The sequence below is a fragment of the Peromyscus californicus genome, unplaced genomic scaffold (genome assembly GCF_007827085.1).
Source record: "Peromyscus californicus insignis strain IS unplaced genomic scaffold, ASM782708v3 Scaffold_2__1_contigs__length_46816999, whole genome shotgun sequence".
Classification (NCBI taxonomy): domain Eukaryota; kingdom Metazoa; phylum Chordata; class Mammalia; order Rodentia; family Cricetidae; genus Peromyscus; species Peromyscus californicus.
The window spans coordinates 35,568,928-35,588,037 of NW_026294540.1; the positions used below are offsets into that span (position 1 = coordinate 35,568,928).

A 19,110-nucleotide genomic window follows, 5' to 3' on the forward strand; every position below is an offset into this window, starting at 1 on the left:
GAATGAGGGGTATATTGGGGGGAAGGTTGGGGGGAGGGTGGAAGGAAAGAGGACAGGGGAATCCATGGGTGATATGTAAAATTAAAAAAATTATAAAATAAAATAATAATTAAAAAAGAAAGAAGTTCTGTAAAATAAAATAGCAGCACTTAACAAAAAAAGATGAGGGAGATAATAATTGTGTATGGATATGCTATGAGGAACCTCTTTACGTTGTATGCTAATTAAAAGAAATCTAAGATCTTAATATAGTTGAAAATAGACTGCATACCTTGAGAGAAAGCCAATGGATTGAAAAAATCAATTACAAAAAGCTTTCTGGTGTTTCTCACAAAGGGATCCTGGGGATTGTTGAGGGAATCCACCTTCACTCCAAATAAGGTACCAGTGATCACATCCATGCTGTAGGCCCCAAAGATGCTGAGTAGAGAAATATGGGAGTTAATGTGTTACTCTCACAACCTCTGAGGTATGTGACAATTTGTCTGCAGTAATATCAGCACAGCCTGAGTTTACAACCATGGTGTTTTCAGCATGATTTTACTACCCACACCATTTCCAGAAACTTCTCCCTTTTTAGTTAGATAAAAGAGAGGCAAAAGAAATTTATTTCTTGCTGGTATTTTTCTAAGACACTCAGCAAAACCTCATGATTTACATTGTTGAAATTTACATCTATAATATTCTTGCCAAACCAATGACCTCTGATGTAGCACATAAATCCTCCTCCCATGTTTCTTAATCCCCATATCTGCAGCTTTCCTAAATTTTACTCTTTCGTTCTAAACTACATAACTGTCTTCTAAAACATACAAGATGACAACAGGTAACCTAATTTTGTATCACGTACACAAGGGAGAGAATCTCAAATGTTATTGTGGGAAATTTTACTTAATGTGTGGTTCACAGCAGGGTAACATCATGCCTCTCCCTTACTCTTGATCTGCAATAATTTTAGCTACCTGTGAGACAGAGGGAGGTCTCCAGATGGGATACAGAGTCCCCAGGGAATGCATGCATCACTACTCACTCTTTCATGGTAACACTCTTGCCCTTCTCTACTTCCCGACTCATGTTTTTCACCAGCACATCTCCATACTCTTGGATGATGTGGAACATCTAAGCACAAAGCACAACATAGTCTCCTGGAAAATGGCAACATCTGAGTCCCCAAATAACAAGTCTTTTGAAATTATAAAAAGATCATCATTTTTAAAAGTACTATATAAGACAAAATAACAACAACAAAACAAAAAAGGACCACCACTAGCAGTGTAATGAACAAAGCAACAGCTCTTTAAATAGTGTGATATTATTTCTACCAGTCCTCTGATAGATTCTGTTACATTTACAATAAAATGTTCTTCATTAACTTACATCCTTCAGTTTTCCACTGCTAAAGGTTGGTGTCAGCAATGATCGAATTCTTTTCCATTCTTCATTCTCAGATCTTACTATACCTTTTTTCATAAATCCAGGTGGACCAATAGACTAAAATATCAAGAAAAATAGATTTTTTCTCCATTAGATTTTTTATCTTAACAGTTATAAAACCTGTATGAAATAGACAATATTTCTTAACAGCTACTAACCCTCTTCTAGGTGGCAGATTTCATGCTATTTCCTCAAACTGGAGCTGGAACAATGGCTCAGTGGTTAACACCACTTGCTCCTCTTGTAGAGGACTCTGGTTCAATTCCCAGCAACCACATTAGGTGGTTCACAACTGCCAGTAACTGCAATTCGGAGTATCTGATGCCCTCTTCTGTTCTCTGTGAGTACTTGCACACATGCAGTACACATACATACACAGGCACACATATGTGATAAATAAAATATGTAAAATGCCTCCAAATTAAAGATACATACAGCCATCTGTGTGGGATAAAGCTATTGTTTTACAATCTTCATTTCAATATGATTTCCTCTGTAGAAAAAAAATATGTCTTTCTATGTGAAAAGACAGGTAGGAAACTGCTGTGGGATGGTCTGTATGTCAAGTGTGTTGCTGATTGGTCAATAAATGAATCACTGATTGGCCATTGGCTAAGAAGGAAGTATAGGCAGGACAAGGAGGAGAATAAAGCTGGGAAGTGGAAGGCTGAGTCAGAGAGACACTACCAGCTGCCACGATGAGAAACAGCATAAGATGCCAGTAAGCCACGAGCCATGTGGCAAGGTATAGATTAATAGATATGGATTAATTTAAGCTATAAGAACAGTTAGCAAGAAGCCTGCCATGGCCATACAGTTTATAAGCAATATAAGTCTCTGTGTTTACTTGATCGGGTCTGAGTGGCTGTGGGACTGGCAGGTGAGAGAGATTTGTCCTGAGAGTGGGCCAGGCAGGAAAAGTCTAGCTACAAATGGCGTCCAACGTGGTGGCAAGAGTTTCCACCTAAAAACTGAGAGAAAAGATTCTAAAACGGAGCTAAAAACAGTTCCTAATTGTCTCTCTCAAATGAGTGGCAGCTGCCAGTTTGAGCTACTTGTGGGTTCCTGGCATGCGCGCTTGAACTGCTGTATGGTGGGAATGAGGCCTCTGCAAGTGGCACATTAAGTTGCATGGTGGATTTAGCCTTTCCTAGTACAAAACAAAAAAAGAGGTTTTTTTGGGCTACACGCTGCTTGGATAAAAGCATAGACCCAGGATAGCTCCCAGAGCTGACAAACTACCACCGCCATGTTGGGAAGCTGAGGTGGGCGGAGCCAGCAGCCATAGCTGCTGGAGTTTAAAGCAATAGATTCACAATAAGACAGATTCAGATGTAATAGTTTACAATGTATGTAAAATATACATAGGCTTTAAAGAGACAAAAAAGGTGATATATACAGTTATAGAAACAAATACATAGTTTTAAAAAATAAAGTCTTTAAAGAGACAGTAAAATTAATATAAAAAATAAGCCACGTAAAGATGAATATTACACAGAGAATCTGGATTGTGTTGTCTTTGGGATTTTTAACTGCAGAAAAACATTTGATTGTAAAAGCTGTTGAGTTATGCCAAAATGTATATTTTAAAGGTACCTTGACTTCAAAATTTGGATGTAAGGATGTGTTGCTTTGGAAAGGAGACTCTGCTTTTGTTCCCACAGAAAGGCAAAGGCTATGGATTTGTTCCAGATTAAGATACATCAGGTTTGACCAGCCAAGACCCCCTGAAAGGTCTCCGATGATACCATGGCCCAGATGATCCAACATCCAGAATGGTTTGAAGGCAATCAGCTCAGATGATACACCCTCATGGACTATTCCATAATTCTAAAATTTTCTTTGTATCCCCATAAGATACAGTGCCCCCCTCCAGCAGGAAGTAGTAAGAGAAGCTAAGCCCAAATTCCCAAATTATATGTAATTTTACTTTGTTAAGGTTAAAACCTTCCTTTTTGAAAAAAAAAGAAAATGGGAAGTGCTATGGGATGGTCTGTATGTCACATGTGTTGCTGATTGGTCAATAAATAAATCACTGATTGGCCATTGGCAGGAAGTATAGGCAGGACAAGGAGGAGAATAAAGCTGGGAAGTGGAAGGCTGAGTCAGAGAGACACTGCCAGCTGCCATGATGAGAAACAGCATATGAAGATGCCGGTAAGCCACAAGCCACATGGCAAGGTATAGATTAATAGAAATGGATTAATTTAAGCTATAAGAACAGTTAGCAAGAAGCTTGCCACGGCCATACAGTTTATAAGCAATTTAAGTCTCTGTGTTTACTTGGTCGGGTCTGAGTGACTGTGGGCCAGGCAGGAAAACTCTAGCTACAGGAAACCAAAAGTATTCTCCAAGTCAGTACAGAAAAAGTAGGTTTCTTAGGTTTATATTGTTGTGATAAAGACAATGAACAAAAGCAACTTGTGATGTAGAAGGTTTATTAATCTTCCAACTCTCAGGTCACAGTCTGTTACTGAGAGAAGTTAAGGCAGGAAACAAGGCAGGAACCTGAAGGCAGGAACTGAAGCCAAACCTATGGAGGAATGCCACTTACTGGCTTGCTCACCATGGTTGCTCAGCCTAGTTTCAAATACAACCCAGGACTGACTGCCCAGGTTTGGCACCAACCACAGTGAGTTGAGCTCAGTAACTAATGAAGAAAGTGCCCCACAGCCTTTCTACATGTAAGCTGATGGATGCATTTCTCAACTGAGGTTTTTCTTGCTCACTATGTCTACCTATGGTTCATGTTGCCAAAATGCAACAAGAACAATAGAGTACATATAGGAGGGCTGATGGGTGATATTGTTCTGCATGCTGTAAATGTGTTGCTCTGACTGGTTGATAAATAAAATTCTGATTGGCCAGTAGTCAGACAGGAAGTATAGGCAGGATAAGCAGACAAGGAGAATGCTGGGATGAGGAAGGCTGAGTCAGGGGACACCACTTGAAACACGTGACAACACATAGATGAACAGAAATGGGCTGAGTTTAAGTGTAAGAGACAGTCAGTGGTAGGCCTGAGATAATGACTGAGCAGTTTTAATTAAATTAAGCCTCTGTGTGTTCACTTGGGTCTGAGAAGTCACATACTAGGAGGGACACAAGAAAATTTTCAGCAGCAGAGGGCTATATTGGTTAACTTTTCCTTAGACCAGCTTTGCACTTACAAGTACCTTCAGCCCAAGCTATTTTGAAAAGAAGTGACATGAAATAATAATCATTAAATTATCGCAAATACTGAAGGACTAGGTATTATTAGTCTGAGCATTAACTGAATATCATGGAAATATCTCTCCTTGATTGTGTATTCTGAAATATAAGCAAAAGACCACTGTAATTCTCTTTTCCCAATGGAAAGTTCCTTCCACCATATGCCCCTATATTTGGTTCTAACTTGAACATTTCAATAGCATTTTTCCATGTATATCTGTAACACATCTGTACTAAAGATGTGCAGTGCCTGAAGTGCCCAGAAGAGGACATCAGGTCCAATGAGATTTGATTTAGAGATGAGTTTCAGTACCACTTGGATAGTAGGAATTGAACCCTGGTCTTCCCTGATAGAAGTTAGTTTTCTTAATGCCTGAGCCATCTCTCCATATGCAGTATTTTAAAACTGATAAAAGCATGTCATAAGCACTAGTGTACAAAACTACTGTTTGTAGCAGGAATCTCTAAAGGTTTTATTAATAAAATCCTCAGGATCCAGGTATTGGGGTAAATGCTGAAAGATCAGAGAAACAGAACAAGCCACAGATAACCTCACCTCACCAACTTCTCAGCTGATCTTGTTTCCTCAGACTGAAAGCCTCTGAGTCCTCATCCAAATGGATTTCAGCTAAATTGCTTCTAAATACTAAAAGCTTAAAAAGGCTCTAGTTCCTGGTCCTCACAGCTTATATACCATTCTGCCTCCTGCCACCACTTTCTGGGATTAAAGGCATGTGTCACCATGCCTGACTTTTTCCAGTGTAGCTTTGAACTCACAAAGATCTAGATAGATCTCTGCCTCCAGAATGCTAGGATTAAAGGTGTATGTACCACCATTTTCTGGCCTCTAGCTTGTGACTGTTCTGTTGTCTGAGTCAAGATAAGTTTATTAGTGTGCACAATATATTGGGGAACACAATATCACCACAACTGCTGTTGCTACAAAATGGAATATGATGGCAATCTAATTGCCTTCTAGATTCTTATGTTTATACCCTCAGATCACTGTTCAGTTTTTGTCTTAGAAGTTTCATTTATCGCCTCTGTGACACCAGTGAAAACTGGAGACATAAACACACACTGCACAGATTGGGAATAGGTAAAGCCCTGTCTTCAGACTGGGCAGACCCCAGGAGCACACCCCGTGCCCATCCCCCAAGCCATTGGAGCCTCAGGGACCAGCTAGCTGCCTCTTCACCTGCCCCCTGGCCAAAAAAAAAAAAAAAAAAAAGCTCCCAATGACACCAGTGAAAACCGGAGACATAAGGGAATAGCTGTTTCCAGAGATAGAGCTTACTGCGGCCCATTGGATTAAGATCTGTGCCTTCAGACACAGAACCCATCAGCACCAATTGCACCAGGAGCCCAGATTAGACCAAGAGCTCTCATTAAACCAAAAGTGTCAATGGGGCAAAAAGAGGCTCCCTCAGACATAGACAGCACTTGCATGGAGTGTTGGAAGAGATGGGTAGATACCAGTGCAAAAATCCAGTCAACAACATAAAGAGCAATATGGTACCATCAGAGCCTCATGGTGCCACACCAGCAAGACCTGAACATCTCAAAGCAGAAGACATAGACCTTAAAAATGACTTGAGGAAGATGATAGAAGCCTTTAAAGACGAAATGAAAACTATCCTTGAAGAATTCGAAGAAAAGACAAACAAAATAATTGGAAAAAATCAATAAATCTCTTAAAGAAAGCCAAGAAAAAGCATTTAAATCGGTGAATGAAAAAGTCCAAGATTTGAAAACTGAAATAGAGGCAATTAAGAAGACACAAACTGAGGGAAGGCTGGGAATGGAAAATCTGAATAAATGAGCAGGAACTACAGATGCAAGCATAACCAACAGAATGCAAGAGATGGAAGAGAGAATCTCTGGTGCTGAAGATACAATAGAGAAAAGAGATTCACCAGTCAAAGAAAACACTGAAGCCAAAAAAGTCATAACACAAAACGTCCAGGAAATTTGGAACACCATGAGAAGACCAAACATAAATATAATAGGGATAGAAGAAGGAGAAGAATACCAAATCAAAGGCACAGAAAATATACTTATGAAAATCATAGAAGAAGACTTTCCTAACATAAAGAAGGAAATGCCTATGAAGAGACAAGAAGCTTACAGAACACATAATAGATTGGATCCAAAAAGAAAGACCCCTTGCCTCCTAATAATCAAACCACTAAACATACAGAATAAAGAAAAAAGTATTAAGAGCTGCAAAGGAAAAAGACCAAGTAACATGTAAAAGCAGACCCATCAGAATAACACTTGAACTCTCAATGGAAACTCTGAAAGCCAGAAGGTCCTGGCCAGACTTTATGCAGACACTAAGAGACCACGGATGTCAACCCAGACTATTATATACAGCAAGACTCTCAATCACCATAGATGGAGTAAACAAAATATTCCATGATAAAACCAGATTTAACAATACCTATCCACAAATGCAGCCCTACAGAAAGCACTAGAAGGAAAATTCCAACTTAAGGAAGTTAGATACACCCATTTATACACAGGCAATAGATAATCCCACACCAACAAATACCAAAGAAGAGAAACACACAACACTGCTAACAAAACATAACAGGAATAAACAATCACTGGTCATTAATATCCATTAATATCAATGTCTTATTTCACCAATAAAAAGACATAAGCTGACAGAATGGATAAGAAAAGAGGATCCATCCTTCTGCTGCATACAAAAACCACACCTCAACTTTAAAGACAGATACTACCTCAGAGTGAAAGGCTTGGAATAGACTTTCTAATCAAATGGACTTAAAAAGGAAGCTGGTGTAGCTATCCTACTATCTAATAAAATAGACTTCAACGTAAAATCAATCAAAAGAAATTGGGAAGGACTTTACATACTTCTTACAGACAAAATCCACCAAGATGAAGTCTCAATCCTGAACATTTATGCCACAAATACAAAAGAACCCACATTTGTAAAAGAAATATTACTAAAGCTTAAATCACACATCAAACCCCACACACTAGTAGTAGATTTCAACACCCCACTCTCACCACTGGATAGATCTGCAAGTCTGAAACAACAGACAAATAAGGACCTAACAGAATTTATGTTTCAATTGGACTTAAAAGATATCTACAGAACATTTCACCCCAACACAAAAGAATATACCTTCTTCTCACCATCCCATGGAACCTTCTCTAAAATTGACCACATGCTCGGTCACAAAGCAAATCTGAACAGATACAAAAAAATTGCAACAACCTCATGTATTTTATCGGACCACCATGGCTTGAAGTTAGATTTCAACAACAACAAAATTTACAGAAATCTTACAATCTCATGTAAACTGAACAATGACCAAATGAATCACCAATGAGTTGAGGAAGAAATAAAGAAAGAAATGAAAGATTTCCTAAAATTCAATGAAAATGAAAGTACAACATACCCAAACTAATGGGACACTGTGAAAGCAGGGCTAAGAGGAAAAATCATAGCACTAAATGCCCACATAGAGACGTTGGAGAAATCTCACACTAGTGACTTAACAGCCCACCTGAAAACTCTAGAACAAGAAGAAGCAAAGTCAGGAATCGACGTCAACAAATAATCAAATTGAGGAATGAAATCAATGAAATAGAATCAAAGAGAACAATACAAAGAATCAATAAAACAAAGAGCCGGTTCTTTGAAAACATCAACAAGATAGACAAGCTCTTATCCAAATTAACCAAAAGGCAGAGAGAGAGCATCCAAATTAAAAAAATCAGAAATGAAAAGGGAGACTTAACAACAGACAATGAGGAAATCCAGAGAATCAGATCATACTTCAAAAATCTGTATTCCACAAAATTGGAAAATCTGAAAGAAATGGACACTTTTCTGAATAGGTACCACATACCAAATTAAATATAGACCAGATAAACTATTTAGATAGGCCAATAAGCATTTAGTAAAAAGAAACAGTCATTAAAGTCTCTCAAGCAAAAAAAAAATTTCAGGACCAGATGGTTTCAGTGCAGAATTCTACCAGAATTTCAAAGAAGAGCTAACTCCAATACTCTTCAAATTGTTCCACACAATAGAAACAGAAGGAACATTACCAAACTTCTTTTATGAGGCTAAAGTTACCCTGATACCCAAACCACACAAAGATGAAACAAAGAAAGAGAATTACAGACCAATCTCTCTCATGAACATTGATACAAAAATATTCAGTAAAATACTGGCTAACCGAATCCAAGAACACATCAAAAAAAATTCACCATGACCAAGTAGGCTTCATCCCAGGGATGCAAGGATGGTTCAACATATGAAAATCTGTTAATGTAATACACCATATAAACAAACTGAAAGAAAAAAACCACATGATCATCTCATTAGATGCTGAAAAAGCCTTTGATAAAATCTAACACCCCTTCATGTTAAAGTTCCAAGAGAGATCAGGAATAGAAGGAACATATCTAATCACAATAAAGGCAATTTATAGCAAGCCAACAGCCAACATCAAATTAAATGGAGAGAAACTCAAAGTGATTCCACTAAAATCAGGAACCTAACAAGGCTGTCCACTCTCCCCATATTTATTCAGTATAGTACTTGAAGTTCTATCTAGAGCAATAAGACAAAAAAAGGAGATCAAAGTGATAGAAATTGGAAAGGAAGAAGTCAAACTTTATTTGCAGATGATATGATAGTGTACATAAGTGACCCCATAAATTCTACCAGGGAACTCCTACAGCTGATAAAATCCTTCAGTAATGTGGCAGGATATAAGATTAACTAAAAAAAATCAGTAGCCATCCTCTATACAATGATAAAAGGGCTGAGAAAGAAATCAGAGAAACATCACCTTTTACAATAGCCACAAATGATATAAAATGCCTTAGGGTAACTCTCACTAAGCAAGCAAAGGACCTGTTTGATAAGAACTTTAAGTCTCTGAAGAAAGAAATTGAAGAAGATAACAGAAAATTGAAAGATCTCCCCTGCTCATGGATATGTAGGATTCACATAGTAAAAATGGCAATCTTACCAAAAGCAATCTACAGATTCAATGCAATCCCCATCAAAATACCAACACATCTTTACAGACCTGGAAAGAACAATACTGAACTTCATCTGGAAAAACAAAAAACCCAGGATAGCTGAAAGAGTCCTGTACAATAAAGCAACCTCTGGAGGCATCACAATCCCTGACTTTACAGTAAAAAAAAAAACAGCTTGGTACTGGCATAAAAACTGACATGTGGACCAATGGAAGCAAATTGAAGACACTGACATTAATACACACATGTATGAACACCTAATTTTTGACAAAGCAGCCAAAACTGCACAATGGAAAAAAGAAAGCATCTTCAACAAATGGTGCTGGCATAACTGGGTGTCAACATGCAGAAGATTTCAAATAGATCCATATCTGTCACCATGCACAAAACTTAAGTCCAACTGGATCAAAGACCTCAACATAAATCCAGTTACTCTGAACCTGATAGAAGAGAAAGTAGGAAGCAGTCTTGAACGCATTGGCACTGGATATCACTTCCTAAATACAACTGCAGTAGCACAAACACTGAGAGCAACAATTAATAAATGGGAACTCATGAAACTGAGAAGCTTTTGTAGGGCAAAGACCCAGTCAATAAGACAAAACGACAGCCTACAGAATGGGTAAAGATCTTCACCAACCCCACATCTGACAGAGGGATGATCTCCAAAATATATAAAGAACTCAAGAAACTAGACATAAAATTACCTAAAGGTCCAATTAAAAAATGGGCTATAGAGATAAACAGAGAATTCTCAACAGAAGAATCTCAAAAGGTCAAAAGACATTTAAGGAATTGTTCAACATCCTTAGTTATGAGGGAAATGCAAATCAAAAGGACTCTGAGATACCATCTTACACCTGTCAGAATGGCTAAGATCAAAAACACTGAAGACAACTTATGTTGGAGTGGATGTGGAGCAAGAGCAATTCTCTTACACTGTTGGTGGAAATGCAAACTGGTACAGCCACTTTGGAAGTCAGTATGGTGCTTTCTCAGAAAATTGGGGATCAATCTTCCTCAAGATCCAGCTATACCACTCTTGGGCATATACCCAAGGAATGCTCAATCATACTACAAGAACACATGCTCAACTATGTTCATAGCAGCATTATTTATAATAGCTAGAACCTGGAAACCTAGATGCCTCTCAACTGAAAGAACGGATAAAGAAAATGTGGTACATATACACTCAGCAGAGAAAATCAATGACATCATGAGGTTTGCAGTCAAATGGATGGAACTAGAAAATATCATACTGAGTGAGGTAACCCAGGCTCAGAAGGACAAATATAGTATGTAGTCACTCATAAGTGGATACTAGATATAAAGCAAAGGATAACCAGACTGCAACCCATAGCTCCAGAGAGGCTAGCTAGTAAGGAGGACCCTAGGAAGGACGCATGGATTGCCCAGTGATGGGTAAATGAATGAGATCTACATGAGCAAACTGGATGTGAGGTGGGTAATGGAGGGCAAGGGATGGGGGATGAGAGCTTAGAGGAGGGGTAGTTTCAAACTGGAGTGGGAACAGAGTGGGCGATCAAGGAAAGAGATATTATCATAAATGAAGACACAATGGGAATAGGGAGAAACAAGTGCTGAGGAGGGGGCAGTTCTCAGGAATCCACATGGATAACTCCACCATAGACTGCTGGCAGTCGTCGAATGGGTGCCTGAGCTGGCATACTCTGGTATTTGGATGGCTTAATACCCTGACTGTCATCATGTAGCCCTCATCCAGTGACTGATGTAACAGATACAGAGATCAATGGCCAGGTCCCAGGTGGAGCTCCAGGAGTCCAGTTGATGGGGGAGAGGAGGGATGCTGTGGGCAAGGGATAACGAGACCATGATTGGAAAGAGTGCAGAGACAACTAGCCAACCTAGTGGAAACACATGAACTGTGGACCAATAGCTGAGGAGCCCCTATGGTACTGACTGGGCCCTCTGGATAGGTGAGACAGTGGTTTGGCTTGAACTGTGTAGGGGGCCCCCAGGCAGTGGGATTAGGACCTGTCCCTAGTGAATGAACTAGCTTTTTGGAACCTAGTCCCTATGGTGGGACACTGTGCAGCCTTGGTGCAGGAAGGAGGGGCTTGGGCCTGCCTCATATGAGTGTACCAGGCTCTGCTGACTCCCCATAGGAGATCTTGCCTTGGAGGAGGTAGGAATGCAGGGTGGATTGGGGGAAGAAGCCTGGGGGGCAGAGGAGGGAAGACAGGGGTATCTATGGTTGGTATGTAAAATGAATAAAAAAATCTCTTAATAAAAATATTTTTAAAAATGAAATTTCATTTATCATGAGTAAAGATTAATATAGAATTTTATAACTAGACTATGTAAAAAAAAGTGGCTTCGAAATGCTCACTCCTAAATATGACATTTAAATCACTCTCTCAAAGGCTCAGGAGAGATTAAAAAAGGGAGAGCAGCAGAAGAAATATAAGGACTAAACTGGAGAAGTGGCTCACTAGTTAAGAACATATACTGCTTTTGACAAGGACCTGAGTTCAGTTTCCAGAACCCCTGTCAGGTGGGGAAATTGCCTGTGATTCCAGAACCAGGGGATCCAGCACTCCCTTCCAGTCTTCATGGACACTTTAACTCATATACACACACACATACACATATTTAAATAAATATAAATTATGTTTCTTAAACAATGTAGGACATACAGGGAAGGTAGAGACTTATAAAAAGTTCACATCTGGGCATGTACAGGCCTATCCACTCTTAAAATTCCAGAAATTGTGATTAATGGCCCAAGACCATTCAAAGGAAAAGATCCATCAGCATTCCACCATGGAGAATGGAAGGGTTCATGTGGTTCCATCTCTCCCTTACTTCAGCAGTGTAGAGAGTGACAGGTCCTCTATGTTCCTGCAATGTATGTTCTCTTGTAATCAGCACTTACTAAATTCCCTGAATCACCAAATATTTGAAAGACATTAGAGTAGAAGGAAAAAGAATTTAAGAGAGGGAGAGGAACAGTAAGAGTGTGAGACAAGACTAGGTAATAGGATGTGAATAGAAGCAAAATACATATATATGTATATATATACATAGATATGTATGTATTATATACCCATGTTAGCATGTATTCTATTGATTGCAATAATGTCATAATAACACTTGTAATACACACATATATGAAATAACAAAGACATAAAGATAAAAATTACTATCATTACTGATGTGCACCTACCCACATACTGATGCACACACACACACACACACACACACACATAATTTTAAAATTAAAACTTAATCTTCTAAAAATAAATAAATGATAGAAGATTCAACACAGTGTTGCTGTGTACTTTAAGCTCAGCACATAGGATAAAGAGGCAGGTAGATATCTATGAGGTGAACATCAGCCTGGACTAAATATTGAGTTCCACGACCGGCAGAGATACTTTTGAGGCAATGTTTGAGAACAAATCAGTAAGCCTTCATTATAAAAGTTCTAGAGAGAATAGGAATGAAAAAAAACATACATCAAATAAAATAAAAAATAAACATCAAAATCATTAATGCTCTATATTATAAACCCACAGCCAACATTATCCTCAATGGACTAAAACTCAAGTAATACCAATAAATTAAATTAAAATCAAGAATGAGACAGGGCTTTCTATTCTCCCTGATCTTTTTCAATAAAATCCTCAAAGTGCTAGCTAGAGCAGAACAGCAAGAAGAGAAAATTATAGAAAGAGAAAAAATCAAACAATCCTTATGCAGACTATATATATATATATATATAATTCCACCAGAAAAAAAGTGTTGAAATGACGAACAATTTCAATAAAGATGCAGGAAAAAGTAAAGTCAGCTTACAAAAATCAGTAGCCTTTATGTACACCAGCAGGTTGAGAAGTATATTATGGACACATTGCCACTTACAATACCTTCATAGTATGTAATAGACCTTGAAATAAACCTAATAAAACAGGGGAAAGAGCCCTACAGTGAAAGCTTTAAATCTCAGAAGAAAGAGATTGAGACACTATAAGATGGAAATACATCCTTTGATTCTGGACTGGTAGAACTGGCATTGTGAAAATGATGATTCTACTGAAAGCAATTTACAAATTCAAGGCAACTCCAAGAAAATCACCACAACAAAAAATCCTAAAATCAATATGGAATCAGACAAGATTCTGGATAGCCACATAAATCCTTAATAATAAGAACAATGCAGGAATAATTATCACTCCAGATTTCAAAATATGTTCTACAGCAGTATTAATAAACATAGTATCTTGCTGGTGCAAAAACAAATATAAATATCAATGGAAGAAAACAAAAGACTCAAACATGAGTACACATGATTACAGCCACCTGATATCTGACAAAGATTCAAAAATACACACTGGAGAAAAGACAGAATCTTAAAAAATATGCTACGAAACAAAGAGATCCCCACATACAACAATGAACTAGACCCATATCTATCACTTTACAAAAACTAACTACAAATGGATCAAAGACCTCAGTGTAAAATCTGAAATGCTAGATATTCAAGAAAAATACTGAAGCAGCATCCTAAAAAATACAGGTGTAATAAAGGACTTCAAATATTGGACTCCATTTGTCTGGAAATTAGGGTAAAAATTGGCAAATATTGCCTCATAAAATTAAAAGTTTGTACAGAGAAGGAAGTTGTCAATTGAGTGAAGGTGAACACTACAAAATGAGAATCTCTACCAGCTATACATCTGATAAAGGCTTAATGTCTAAATCTATAAGGTACCCAAAAAAAAGACTCATAAAACAAGCAACTCATTTTAAAAAATGAGATATGAATGAAGGGCATAGTGTCTCACACATTTAATAGCAGCACTCCAGCAGCAGAGGAAGATGGATCTCTCTGATTTTAAGAACAGTCTGGTCTACATAGTGAGTTCTAGGACAATCAGGGCTATGTAGAGAGATTCTGTCTCAAAGGGGGGACCGGGTAATGGAGTTGAACAAAATCCTCACAAGAAGAAATAAAAATGTCTAAGAAATATAAACTGATTGTTCATTACCCATAGAAATTAGATAAATAAAAATTAGAACAACATTGATATTTCATCCTACTCATCTGAGAATGGCGAAAATCAAGAAAACCAACAACAACAAAATGCTGGTGAGGACATAGGAAAATGGAATCATAATTCACTGGTAGTGTGATTGCAAACTAGTGCAATCTGAAAATCATAGACAATTCGTCAAAAAACTAGAAATAAATTTACCACATAATGCAGCTATACCACTTCTTGTCACTTCTTCAAACAGACAACATCCTATTCCACAGATGTTTTGCAGACATGCTCATTGATGGTCTGTTCAAAATTATTAGGTAATGGAAACAACCTAAATATCCTTCAACTAATAGATAGTGAATAGTTAATGAAAAGGCAATATATATATATATATACATATACATATATATATATACATACACAATAGAATATTATTTAGCTGTAAAGAAAATTGAAACCATGCAGTAAATGAGTGGAACCAGAAAATATTATATTGAGTGAGATAACCTACACCCACAAAAGAAAACACCCCATGTTATTTGATACATTTGGATCCTAGCCCTCAATTTCCAGATGTGTGTAAAAACCAGAGTGTTCACAGAAAGGAGGAAACTAAAATGGGAATATGGCAAGGGGGACCCAGAGAGAGAAATAGCAGGACACAGGTAATATGAAGGAGAAATGGGATTAATGGGAGGGACTTTTAACTAAAGAAGGAAGAAGGAAAATATAGAAGGAGGGGAAGAGGGAATGATGAATAACACTATGTATGGTTGAATGACACAGGGATTCAATATTTTATATTATCTAAATAGAATTGAGTTGGGAACAGGGAGAGATGAGCGGGAATAAACAAATAATATATTTGTATTTTAATGAAAAAATTATAAAAGTACCATTCTAAGCTGTTTATAAAAGGAGGTATATAAATGTGGATAAATTTTCTTAGCTCTGTCATCAGACCAAACTGAGTTTCAATGCAACCACTGACACTTACTAATAAAGCTTAAACACACTGCCTAATAAAATAAAAAATAAACTGCCTAGGAAAAACTGAAGGAGAAAGGAAAACACCAACTCTAACCTTATTATGATTACCAAGCTTCCTTAGGGACTATGGGGTGACAAGAGTATAAGGAGACAGAAACAGCCAGTCTTTGCCCTGAGACAGCAGAACTGCTAAAATGAACTACTGACTTCTGCTCTGTGACCCTGCTTGTCCATTACCTGTGACCAGGGTCACATCTGCTCTTCCCCCTTGAGAAGTGGCCATCATGAGTACTCACTTAGACAGCAAGTTTCGGTCTCTTAAACAATGGTTGTGAACCAATGAAAGAAGTATTTTGTTTATCTCTGAGTGCTAAGAATTTCTCCTTGGGAAAGGTTGAAGCCCCCACCTGAACAAAACAGCGTGAGGACTCATAGCATGCCTTGTATATTGTTGGCAAATTATGGTGAATCCATAAGAATTTCATAATAAAATGTTTGTTCATTTTGTGGTACTAGATACTGAACTCTGGTCCAGGATAATCTACCACTGGGCAATATCTCTAACCTCTCATAATACTTTTTTTGTTTGTTTTTGCTTTTTAAGATGGAGTTCCTCTGTGTAGCTCTAGCTGTCTTGGAACTTGATTTGTAGAACAAGTTAGGCTCAAACTCACAGGGATCCACACGCCTCTGCCTCCTTAATGCTGTGAGTAAAAGTATGCAGCAACACAGCCTGGCTAATTTTTTTTCTGAAAGATGCATGTGTTCATATACCTGGAGTACAACCTAGGCCCCCTGAGTGAAAACCAGGAATTCTAACTGCTAGACTATGTGGGAGAATAATAAAATTTTTAAATGAAGACTCACATTTTAATTTTTTTATTTTTGAGATTATAATGTAATTGCACGTTTCTCCCTTTCAAATACTTCCATATACACCTTTCTTCTCTTTTTCATATTCATACCTGGTTGTTGAAATAATTGTTATCAAATACATGTATGCAAATTTATGTACATACACATAACATATTCCTATATATAACATGTTTGATTTGTATAATCCTCACATATTTAAAAGAATACCTACCTGTCGATTTGTGAAGCTAGAATAAAATTCTTTCACTAGCACATTCTTGATCATATCTGGTTTTGTGATAATCAGCACAGGGACCAGCCCATTATATATCCTGTATTGGGAAAACAGAGATGATTACATTTTGATCCTGATATTACCTCTGGTTCTATAATATATGCTTCTGTGAACTGAACCTTGGTCTTCTGTAAGAACAGCAAGTGTTTATTCACTGCTACTCTACTGCCCCTAAGGACAAATTATTAACAACTGAAATCAATAATGTTTCAAGAAATTTTTCCTTGGGGCCATTAGAAATGCAGCACAGCATTCCCATGGCCTTGGGTCACAAGGCTACAGGAGCTCAACAGATCTTGTGATTATTACTGTGGTTTCTGGTGATGGATGAGAAGAGAGGAAGAGGCAGAACCTCTTTCCCATGGCTTGTGGCACATAGCATAGTGACGTCACTTCTTCTGAGACTCTAGACAAATTCCCAGTTAGCTCAACTATCACACAAAATAATTAATGAAACAAACTTAGAAGTCAACAGTATGGTATGACACAACCATCACCTTTTCTTCAAAGTGAGTAGTATGTGTTGAGAGGAAATAACCATATACAATTCTGCTAAAAAGTCAATGCCTTGTATAAAATGTAACAAGAATTGAAAAGTAAAAGGAAATTCAACAAAGTTTGGAATCACAGAACTCTAAGACCAGTAGTCAGGAGGCAGATATGGAAGACAGAGACTTCTAGGCCAATATGGACTCATAGCGACTTCCAGACCAACGTCAGATATATGGAAACCTGGACTCAAAAAAATAAACAACAGGGCAAGGCCCAGGATGACTCAAACCTATAGAAAGAAATACAGGTAGGTAAGGATTACTAAAAATGAGAGCAATGATCATCCCCAGGGAAGAGCACACAAACTGATTACCCAATTTCATATGATCAGCCCTGAAAGCATACATACAAAAAACACTATGCAGAATGAATAGGTCATACATACGAATATAAATGCACTTATGTATACATATAGTCATGTGTAGCATGAATCTTAAAAGTTCTTATTAATAAAATCAAACCTGAGGCCAGTTATTGGGGTGAATGCTGGAAGATCATAGAGACAGAACAGGCCACAGCTACTTCACCTCGCCAATTCCTCAGCTGATCCTGTTTCCTCAGACTGGAAGCTTCTGAGTCCTCATTCAAATGGATCTCAGCTGAACTGTGCTGCTCCAAAGCCTAAAAGCTTAACCAGCCAAATGCTTCTAGTTTCTGGTCCTCATGCCTTATATACCTTTCTGCTTTCTGCCATCACTCCCTGGGATTAAAGGCTCGCTTTCTAGGATTAAAGGCATGAGTCACCATGCTTGGCTTGAATACCTGGATTTCTGCCTCTGGAATGCTAGGATTAAAGGTGTCAGTGCCACCATTTTCTAGTCTTTATATCTCATGGCTGTTCTGTCTCTGACTCCAGATAAGTTTATTAGGGTGCACAATATTTTGGGGAACACAATACCACCACATTTAAACAATTAGTGAAATCCAGAGGATGTATTTGAAGGAGGAAGGGAAAGGAGAAAAGATGCAATTATATTATAACCTCAATCAAAAAATGAAGTAATAAAAATAAAAAACATACTTTATACACACATTAAATTAAACAAAAATAATAACTACAAATATGCTTATTTTCCCCTTAGCCTATATTTGAAAAGTTCACATTTACTGGAAATATCTTTTTTATAAAATTACTTTTGCTTTTATCTAAATGTAAATCAATATGGACTGGGTCATTCTTCTGAATTTATGAGCACATATTACATATATCTGAATTAATGCATATTTCACAATTTTTAAAAATCTCAAGGAAGAATAAATAGAGGCAGGAATCCTTATAAGACACTGGATTTAAGTAAGGCTAGGTGTATCTGTAACATCAAAGGATGGAGACAAATCATTACCTGCAATGTCCTCATCTTAATTCAGACTGTGGGCAACAACTTTTATATGGAACCCTAGGCAGGACAGGCTTTCAGATACTTTAAAACAGGCAACTGTGACCCAATTAACTATGGACTAAAAAGGTTCTCCAATTCAGTTTGGTGTCACATCATAACAAATGTATATATTGGACAATTGCAGAATACTCACCCCCATATATCTCCATACTTTTTATGGCATTCTATATCGTATTGTGATATGCCCTGGGAAAAGAAAAGAAAATGAAAAGTCATTATTTTTCTACCTGTATTGGCCACTAAATGGGAAACAAATGACTAAAACCCCAGGACATCAGGCTCATTATTTAATTTTCCTACCAAGCAA

General features: G+C 37.6%; 1 protein-coding gene across 1 annotated transcript in view; it reads right to left on the reverse strand.

The window, feature by feature from the left end:
- Window positions 1-19,110, reverse strand: part of LOC128120389 (cytochrome P450 3A13-like) — a 54,465-nt gene that overhangs the window by 25,133 nt on the left and 10,222 nt on the right. Inside the window, 5 exon segments of the mRNA XM_052754316.1 lie at window positions 272-420; window positions 1,031-1,119; window positions 1,378-1,491; window positions 16,789-16,888; window positions 18,937-18,989. Coding sequence (XP_052610276.1) covers window positions 272-420; window positions 1,031-1,119; window positions 1,378-1,491; window positions 16,789-16,888; window positions 18,937-18,989 — 505 coding nt within the window.